Source organism: Rissa tridactyla, chromosome 23 (genome assembly GCF_028500815.1).
Source record: "Rissa tridactyla isolate bRisTri1 chromosome 23, bRisTri1.patW.cur.20221130, whole genome shotgun sequence".
Classification (NCBI taxonomy): domain Eukaryota; kingdom Metazoa; phylum Chordata; class Aves; order Charadriiformes; family Laridae; genus Rissa; species Rissa tridactyla.
In genome coordinates, this window is record NC_071488.1 from 2,151,315 (window position 1) to 2,159,272 (window position 7,958).

Consider the following 7,958-nt stretch of genomic DNA (forward strand, 5'->3'; position numbering starts at 1 on the left):
ATGCCGCGGCCGCCCGGGTGGGCACGTGGCCGGGCGCAGCTCCAGGGGGAACCCCGTGCAGGCGGGTGACCTGGGGACTCGTGGCACGTCCACGTCACGGCGTGAAATCGCTCCTCCCGGGCATACTGGGCGGCTGGGGACGGGATTGGGGGGAACGCGGCTCCCCTCCCACCCTCCGGCCCCATAAACTCGGCGGGCAGCAGCCCTGCGCCAAGGCGGCTTCTTCCTGGCACCGATCGGGACCATGGGCCAGCTGTGGCTCTGGCTTGCCATCCTGGCCGGGCTCTCGGGGATCGTGGCCCAGGAAGGTAGGGGTGACACCGGGGGACAGGGCAGGTCCGGGGGGGACATGGCAGCAGCTCTCAGACCCCTCTGGTCAGTGCCAGAGCCCGGTCGGCGTGGTGGGGGGGGGTGCTGGAGCAAGGCGGGGGTCAGCAGAGGGGACATCAGGGACGTGGAGTCGCCCAGAGGGGACCGAGGAAGGCTGAGAGGCAGTTGGCGGGGGTGCAGGACACCCCAACCTCCTGCCGCATCCCCATCTCTCCCCCCCCCCCTCCCGAACCCCCCCAGACCTGTACCGAAAGGTGTTCGTCTTCCGGAATGACCCCAGCAACGCCTACGTGGTGCTGAGGGCCAAACCGGAGCAGCCGCTGCAGAACTTCACCCTGTGCCTGCGCTCCTACACCGACCTGACGCGGCCCCACGGCCTCTTCTCCTACGCCACCAAGGCGCAGGACAACGACATCCTCCTCTTCAAGCCCAAGCCCGGCGAGTACCGCCTCTACGTGGGGGGAAAATTCGTCGCCTTCCGCGTCCCCGAGGGCCGCGGGGACTGGGAGCACGTCTGCGCCAGTTGGGAATCGGCCACCGGCGTCGCCGAGTTTTGGCTCAACGGGAAGCCCTGGCCCCGCAAGGGGCTGCAGAGGGGCTACGCGGTGGGGGCGGAGGCGGCCATCCTGCTGGGGCAGGAGCAGGACGCCTTCGGGGGCGGCTTCGACGTCTACAACTCCTTCTCGGGCGAGCTGGCCGACGTCTACCTGTGGGACGTGGGGCTGTCCCCGGACAAGATGAGAGCCGCCTACCAGTCCCTGCGCCTGCCGCCCGCCCTCCTGGCCTGGAGGAGCCTGAGCTACGAGGTGAAAGGCGACGTGGTGGTGAAACCCCGGCTCTGGGAGGTGCTGGGGCCATGACAGCCGGCCGGCTCCGGGGCTGGGGTGGCCTCAGCCCCCGCTTTTCTTCCCCTCCCCGTCCCCGTCCCCCCTTCGCCTCCGCAACCCGCCAAGGAGAAGGTGCCGCCTGCGCGTCCCAGCCGAGGCGCTGCGGTGGGCACGGGGCTCAGACGGAGCTGGGGAGGGCTGGGGGCACCACTCAGCCTGGCAGGGTGTCCCCCCCACGAGCGCCAGCACCCGCCACCCACCCGTCCCCGACGCCTGGGGCACCCTCTCCCATCCCCATGCCCCCCCCCCGAGCCGATCGGCAGCCAGCTGCTGCCGGCAGGACGCGGATCCACGGGCTCCAGCGCTGCCCGACCCCACACGAAACGGCAGAAGTGAGCGGGGACAGGCAGGCGGGGGGCTCGGCGCCAGCCCTTGGTGACGCAGGACCCATCCCCGTGCGCGCCCGCAGTCCCCGGGCTCCCTGCCAGCCTGCTGGGTCGGCAAACTCCCGGGCTGGCAAACCAGCCCCAGCTTGCCAAAGAGCCCCGCTGGTCACTGTCCCCGCAGGCGTGGGGAGAAGGTCCCGGGTGAACGTCGCCGTGGCGGAGCCGCACGCTCACCCCGGCACGGAGCCTGAGCAGCCCCAGGGCCGCGGCACTGCTGGCCCTGCGCTTGCCCCTCAGCGCCGAGCCGGGCTCGGCGGTGCCATGGGGCGGCTGTGGCTCTGCCTCCTCGCCCTCGCCGCGCTCTTCGGCCTCGCTGCCCCACGAGGTAGGGACCTGGGGGGGGGGGGGCGGAGCTGCGCCGGGACCCCCTGCGGGTCCCACGGGGAGAGCAGGAGGTGCAGTGGGGGGCAGCGGGTGCAGTGGGCGCAGGGGGGCACGCAGCGGTGGTGGCAGGGGGGAGCAGTGGGGCGCCCTGAGCACTGCAATGGGGGGTGCAGTGGGTGCAGTGAGGGGGGCAGTGGGTGCAGTGAGGGTGCGGTGGGTGCAGTGAGGGGGGCAGTGAGGGGGGCAGTGGGTGCAGTGAAGGTGTAGTGGGCGCAAGGAGGGGCGCAGTGGGCACAGCACAGTGCGCCGGGGGTGCCAGGGGGGCAGCAGGGGCGGGAGGAGAAGATGCCCCGGCGGCGTAGCCGGAGCCAAGGGCACCCCGAGCGACACAGGGTGGGGACAGCACCCGGGGGCGGCAGGGACACAAGGCCGGGCACCACCAAGAGCGACGCAGGGCTGCGGTGGGGACACGAGGGTCCCACAGGCTGGGACAGGCAGCCCCAGGGGTGGGGACAGGGGGACAGGGAGACGCACGCGCGCGCACACACATACACACACACGCCCCCCGGCCATCCTGCCCCTTCCCTCTGGGTGCTGCAGAAAAAGTGACGGCCCAGATCCAGGCTCACCCGCCGGCACCCACCATGTACCACCAGCTGACGCTCTCCTGCGAGGTCTCGGGGGACCCCGGGTAAGGCGCTCCCCGCCCTCCCGCGGCCTCTGGCACAGCCCTGGCGTGGGGCAGGCAGCTCCGGCATCCCCGGCCCCGCGGGCAGCAGGAGAAGAAGGGGCTGGAGAGGGAGCGCCACGGTCCCTCTACGTCCCCCCACCCCATGGCATGGCCACCCTTGGGGTGTCCCCCCCAGCCTGAGTGAGACCTGGCCCGGCTCAGCCCCCAGGAGTTCCTGTGGGAGAAGGAAGGACATCGTGACCCCCTGCAGAAAGGCCCCGACAACGTCCTCCTCTTCCGCTCCTTCAACAAGACCCACTTGGGCACCTACATCTGCAGGGCCACCGGCTCCCTGGGCACCGCCATGGCCACCTACAACCTGTGGATAGACGGTAGGGAGGGGACCGAGGGCATGGCCGGGGACAAGGGCTCTTCCCCTCCTTCCCGCCACGCCGTGCCCATGCCACCCCCATACCCCCACCTCTGGGTCTGATGCCGGAGGCCACCAACCTCCAGGTTGGTGGTGGCCTCCTCGTTGGCACGCTGCGATCCTGTTTCCCCTTGGGGGGACCTGCCCGGGTGCCTTCTCCACGGCATGGAGCAGCCACCTCTTTCTTTCTTGCCTCTCCCAGATCTGGTGAACAAAGTGTTCGTGTTCCCCCAAGCGACCAACGACTCCCACGTGCTGGTGAGGGCCAAACCGGAGCAGCCGCTGCAGAACTTCACCCTGTGCCTGCGCTCCTACACCGACCTGACGCGGCCCCACGGCCTCTTCTCCTACGCCACCAAGGCGCAGGACAACGACATCCTCCTCTTCAAGCCCAAGCCCGGCGAGTACCGCCTCTACGTGGGGGGAAAATTCGTCGCCTTCCGCGTCCCCGAGGGCGTCATGGCGAGCGAGCACGTCTGCGTCAGCTGGGAATCCGCCACTGGCATCGTGGGCTTTTGGCTCAACGGGAAGCCCTGGCCCCGCAAGGGGCTGCAGAGGGGCTACGCGGTGGGGGCGGAGGCGGCCATCCTGCTGGGGCAGGAGCAGGACGCCTTCGGGGGCGGCTTCGACGCCCAGAAGTCCTTCGTGGGGGAAATGTGCTCCGTGTACATGTGGGACACGGGGATCTCCACCTCGGGGGTGATGGCGGCCATGAACAACCGCCCCGCCAATGCCCCCATCTTCGGCTGGAGGAACTTCCCCTACACGACCGTGGGCGAGGTGTACCTGAAGCCCTGAGGCCCCCCCCAGCTCCCGCCGTCTCACTCGGGGTGGCTGGCGAGCGCTGGGCGAGCCGTGGTTGCCACCGGGCCTGTGTCCCCCTTCCCTGCTGTGTAACCCCCCCACCCCCAAAGCGTCACATAAATGAAGAAATGGGTTTGAAAAGCAGCAACCGAAGCCCCCCCACAGCTCAAGTAATTAATCCAGGCTTAGGAAACTCGTTGGGCGAGGGGTGGCGGGACAGGAGGAAGGGGGACGAGCCGGGGGAAGGGGCTGCCGCCAGCCAAGGGACCCCATTCCCCCCCCCCCGGGGGACACCGGGGAGGAGCAGGGGGACAGAGAGGGGGCACCCAGCGCTGGGGGACGTACACCCTGGGGCACGGCAGGGGGACGGGGACGGGAGGGACAGACCCGTGTACCGGTGCCCCTGCGGGGTACAGTCTCGGTGCCCCTGGGGGGTACAATCCCCGTGCCCCAGAGCCTCAGGGGGCGCAGCCCCGGTGCCCCAGAGCCCTGGGGGGGGTGCAGTCCCAGTGCCCCGGAGCCCAGGGGGGTGAAGTCCCGCTGCCCCCGGGGGTACAGTCCCATGCACCGGGGGTGCAGCCCCGGCGCCCCGGAGCCCTTGGGGGTGCAGTCCCGGTGCCGCGGTGCCCCGCGGGGTGCAGTCCCGGTGTCCCAGAGCCCCGCGGGGTGCAGTCCCGGAGCGCCGGGGGTATAATCTCGGTGCCCCGGAGCCCCGGGGGGTGCAGCCCCATGTCCCGGGAGGGTGCAGTCCCGGAGCCCCGTGGCGGGGGGTGCAGTCCCGGTGCCCGGAATCCCGGCGGGTGCAGCCCCGTGTCTCTGCGGGTGCAGCTCCGGAGCCCCGGGTGGCGCAGTGCCGGTGCCCCCGGGGGTACGGTCCCGTGTGCCGGCGGTGCAGCCCCGTGTCCGGGCGCCGGCGCGGCCCCTCCGCTGTCGGTCGCTCCCCGCCTGCGCCGCCGCCGCTCTGGGCTGACGCTGCCGGGCCCGCCCCACTCCGCCGCCGCGCGGCCTCCCCGGTACGGCGGGGCGGAGGGTTCCGCGGGCCCCGGGCCTGCGGGGGCGGCCGGGCCGGGGCGGTGCGGGGCCCGCTGGGGACAGGCCGCGGGGGCCCAGGCCCGGCCGTGCGGCCTACGGGGGGCTCGGGGCGGTGCGGGGCGGCCGCGGGGGGACGGGCCCGTGCCGGGGGACGGGCCCGGGATCCGGAGGGCGGAACCGGGGGGGGGGGGTGTCCCAGGGAACTGGCTGGGGGTCCCGGGGGGTCTGGTCACGGTCTCCCAGCGGGGTGGTAGCAGGGGTCCCACCGGGCCTGAACTGGGGGTGTCAAGGCACTGGGTAGAGGTCCTGACCTGGGGGTCCCGGGGGTCTGGCCGTGGTGTCCTGGGGGAACCTGACCTCGGGGTCCTGGGGGTCTGGCCGTGGTGTCCTGGGGGTCCCGGGGGTCTGACCATGGTGTCCTGGGGGTCCCGGGGGGGGGGGTCTGGCTGTGGTGTCCTGGGGGTCCCAGGGGTGTGGCCATGGTGTCCTGGGGGGACCTGACCTGGGGGTCCCGGGGGTCTGGCTGTGGTGTCCTGGGGGTCCCAGGGGTCTGGCCGTGGTGTCCTGGGGGGACCTGACCTCGGGGTCCCGGGGGTCTGACCGTGGTGTCCTGGGGGTCCCGGGGGTCTGACCATGGTGTCCTCGGGGTCCTGGGGGGGGGGTCTGGCCGTGGGGTCCTGGGGGGACCTGACCTGGGGGTCCTGGGGGTCTGACCATGGTGTCCTGGGGGTCCCGGTGGGGGGTCTGGCTGTGTTGTCCTGGGGGGCCAGACCTGGGGGTCCCGGGGGTCTGGCCGTGTTGTCCTGGGGGTCCCAGGGGTCTGACCATGGTGTCCTGGGGGTCCCAGGGGGGGGTCTGGCTGTGGTGTCCTGGGGGGCCTGACCTGGGGGTCCCGGGGGTCTGGCTGTGGTGTCCTGGGGGTCCCAGGGGTGTGGCCATGGTGTCCTGGGGGACCTGACCTGGGGGTCTCAGGGGTCTGACCATGGTGTCCTGGGGGGCCTGACCTCGGGGTCCCGGGGGTCTGACTGTGGTGTCCTGGGGGTCCCAGGGGTCTGGCTGTGGTGTCCTGGGGGGCCTGACCTGGGGGTCCCCGGGGGTCTGGCCGTGGTGTCCTGGGGGGACCTGACCTGGGGGTTCTGGGGGTCTGGCCGTGGTGTCTTGGGGGGGCCTGACCTGGGGGTTCTGGGGAGTCTGGCCATGGTGTCCTGGGGGTCCCAGGGGGGTCTGGCTGCGGTGTCCTGGGGGGGACCTAACTGGGGGTTCTGGGGAGTCTGGTCATGGTGTCCTGGCGTGGGAGGGGGGCCAACCTGGAGGTCCTGGGGGGGCTCTAGCAACAGTCTCCCAGGGCTTTCCCCCCCCGGGTGTCCCCAGAGCAGCCCTGTCCCCAGGGCACATGTTGGCGCAGGCCCACGGTGCCGGTCCCCGCAGGCGATGGGGGCGTGTGAGCCCCCCAACTTCTCGTGGGTAGCAGAGGGGCGGCTGGCGGGGCTGGCCATGCCGCGGGAGCCGGGCCACTACCGGTTCCTGCTGGGCCAGGGCGTGCGGCACCTGGTGTCACTGTCGGAGCGGGCGCCGCCGCACCACGGCTGCTGCCCCGCCATCCGGCTCCACCGGCTCCGCATCCCCGACTTCACCCCCCCGACGCCCGAGCAGATCCAGAGCTTCCTGCAGCTGGTGGAGGACGCCAACGCCCGCGGCGAGGTACGGCGGCGGGGACTCGTCACACCGGCGTGGCATCGCGGGGAGGAGGAGGAGGTGGCGGCACCCAGGTTACACCGAGGGGGTGACACCATGGCGGGATGGCGGGCAGCGCGGGGGGCTGCCGGGGGGACACCGCGTCCCTCCGCGCCGGCGCCAGCTGAGGGTGTGACACCGCCGGCCAGGCCGTGGCGGTGCACTGTATGCTGGGGCGCGGGCGGACGGGCACCATGCTGGCCTGCTACCTGGCGAAGGCGGGGAAGATGAGCGGTGACAACGCCATCCGGGAGATCCGGCGGCTGCGGCCTGGCTCCATCGAGACGCAGGAGCAGAAGGAAGCCGTGATCCGGTTCTGCCAGCGCCTTCGGTAGGTGCAGCCCCGCGGCGGGGAGTCCTGGCTTTGTGGCACTGCGCTCCCCACAGGGGCTCCCAACGCCGTGCCGGGGCCACAGCCGGTGGCATTCCGGGTATGGCAAGCGGGAAGGGAGCTGCAGGTGCCAAAGCCCAGTTTGCCAGTGGGATCTGCCCCTCCGCAGCACTGGAGAGGACAACGAGGAGCCGTGAGCGCGACCAACTCCCTGAGGCAGCCTGTGATGGACGGGTTCGATGGAGACGGTCACCCCAAGGTGCTGCTGTCTGTCCCCTCCCGCATTAAAGGACTCCCTTGTGGCTTCTCTCCAGGTCTGTGTGTGGGGAACTGGGTGGGCAGCACACGGAGCTCTGCCGGGCTCCGTGACACCCCGCTGCGCCCCACGGCTCGGTCGGCGGCCACGGGGGTCCTGGCTCTTGGGTCTCTGCCTGGCCTCGGCCCTCGGGGACAGCCAGCAGCTCCACGGCAGGCTGGCCCCGGAGCTGGTCGCCCGCCAAAGCGGTGACACCACGTGGAGGGTGGCAGCCGGGGGCCAGCCCGGGACGTCGACGCTTAAAGTGAAGCTTAGACGGAGTTTAGGCATCCCTGTCCAAATGTCCAATCCTGAAAATCTCTTCTCAGCTGCTCCTAACCTTGGTGGCATTTAAATCCTGAGTGCAAGAAGTGTCACCGTCACCATTCCCGGCCACGCGGCACATGGCCGGGAGCGCCTGGCGCTCACTGGGCACAAGTGCCGCATCCGCGCTCCGGGCTGGTGGGGCCATCGCCTCTGCCAGGCAACTCCACAGCCCCCAAATGTTGCCCTGGAACCCCAAAATATTGTCATCTGTCTTCCCTCGGGAACGAAGCACCGGGGTGGTGGCACTGGGCACCATTGACAAAATGGCTGCGCCCCGCTCAGAGCCGTGGCCGGGGGCAACTGACTGTCTCGGGGTGGCTGTAGCACCCTGATGTCCCCCTCTCCTGGACCCCACAGGGCCAGCGGTGGGACCGTCGGGGATGGAGGAGGTTACTGGGGGGATGTCTT

The 7,958-nt window shown here is 71.4% G+C and overlaps 3 protein-coding genes across 4 annotated transcripts; all 3 read left to right on the top strand.

The window, feature by feature from the left end:
• The first annotated feature begins 244 nt into the window (after positions 1 to 244).
• Positions 245 to 1,525, top strand: LOC128901182 (serum amyloid P-component-like). The gene is made up of 2 exons (XM_054183019.1): positions 245 to 308; positions 571 to 1,525. The coding sequence occupies exons 1-2, from the start codon at positions 245 to 247 to the stop codon at positions 1,188 to 1,190; spliced, it is 684 nt and encodes a 227-aa protein (XP_054038994.1). The 3' UTR covers positions 1,191 to 1,525.
• A 28-nt stretch (positions 1,526 to 1,553) lies between these two features.
• On the top strand, positions 1,554 to 3,968 carry LOC128901098 (serum amyloid P-component-like). The gene is made up of 4 exons (XM_054182893.1): positions 1,554 to 1,928; positions 2,528 to 2,618; positions 2,820 to 2,989; positions 3,230 to 3,968. The coding sequence occupies exons 1-4, from the start codon at positions 1,865 to 1,867 to the stop codon at positions 3,823 to 3,825; spliced, it is 921 nt and encodes a 306-aa protein (XP_054038868.1). The 5' UTR covers positions 1,554 to 1,864; the 3' UTR covers positions 3,826 to 3,968.
• Positions 3,969 to 4,645: 677 nt separating this feature from the next.
• On the top strand, positions 4,646 to 7,237 carry DUSP23 (dual specificity phosphatase 23). 2 transcript variants are annotated; one of them, XM_054182680.1, is made up of 4 exons: positions 4,666 to 4,844; positions 6,292 to 6,564; positions 6,747 to 6,928; positions 7,098 to 7,237. In XM_054182680.1, exons 2-4 carry the CDS (start codon positions 6,295 to 6,297, stop codon positions 7,123 to 7,125), a joined length of 480 nt encoding a protein of 159 aa, XP_054038655.1. In that variant the 5' UTR covers positions 4,666 to 4,844; positions 6,292 to 6,294; the 3' UTR covers positions 7,126 to 7,237. The 2 variants fall into 2 exon arrangements, with proteins under 2 accessions (XP_054038656.1, XP_054038655.1); XM_054182681.1 differs by lacking the exon at positions 7,098 to 7,237 and having other exon boundaries at positions 4,646 to 4,844; positions 6,747 to 6,932.
• Positions 7,238 to 7,958: the final 721 nt, after the last annotated feature.

What these genes read in the sequence shown, in the direction of transcription:
- LOC128901182 (XM_054183019.1), top strand. Translation starts at nt 245, where the DNA reads ATGGGCCAGCTGTGGCTCTGGCTTGCCATCCTGGCCGGGCTCTCGGGG. An exon ending in GGGGATCGTGGCCCAGGAAG is followed by an intron (nt 309 to 570) that starts GTAGGGGTGACA and finishes GAACCCCCCCAG; the next exon opens with ACCTGTACCGAAAGGTGTTC.
- LOC128901098 (XM_054182893.1), top strand. Translation starts at nt 1,865, where the DNA reads ATGGGGCGGCTGTGGCTCTGCCTCCTCGCCCTCGCCGCGCTCTTCGGC. An exon ending in CGGCCTCGCTGCCCCACGAG is followed by an intron (nt 1,929 to 2,527) that starts GTAGGGACCTGG and finishes TGGGTGCTGCAG; the next exon opens with AAAAAGTGACGGCCCAGATC. An exon ending in CTACAACCTGTGGATAGACG is followed by an intron (nt 2,990 to 3,229) that starts GTAGGGAGGGGA and finishes TGCCTCTCCCAG; the next exon opens with ATCTGGTGAACAAAGTGTTC.
- DUSP23 (XM_054182680.1), top strand. Translation starts at nt 6,295, where the DNA reads ATGGGGGCGTGTGAGCCCCCCAACTTCTCGTGGGTAGCAGAGGGGCGG. An exon ending in ACGCCAACGCCCGCGGCGAG is followed by an intron (nt 6,565 to 6,746) that starts GTACGGCGGCGG and finishes ACCGCCGGCCAG; the next exon opens with GCCGTGGCGGTGCACTGTAT. An exon ending in CGGTTCTGCCAGCGCCTTCG is followed by an intron (nt 6,929 to 7,097) that starts GTAGGTGCAGCC and finishes GCCCCTCCGCAG; the next exon opens with CACTGGAGAGGACAACGAGG.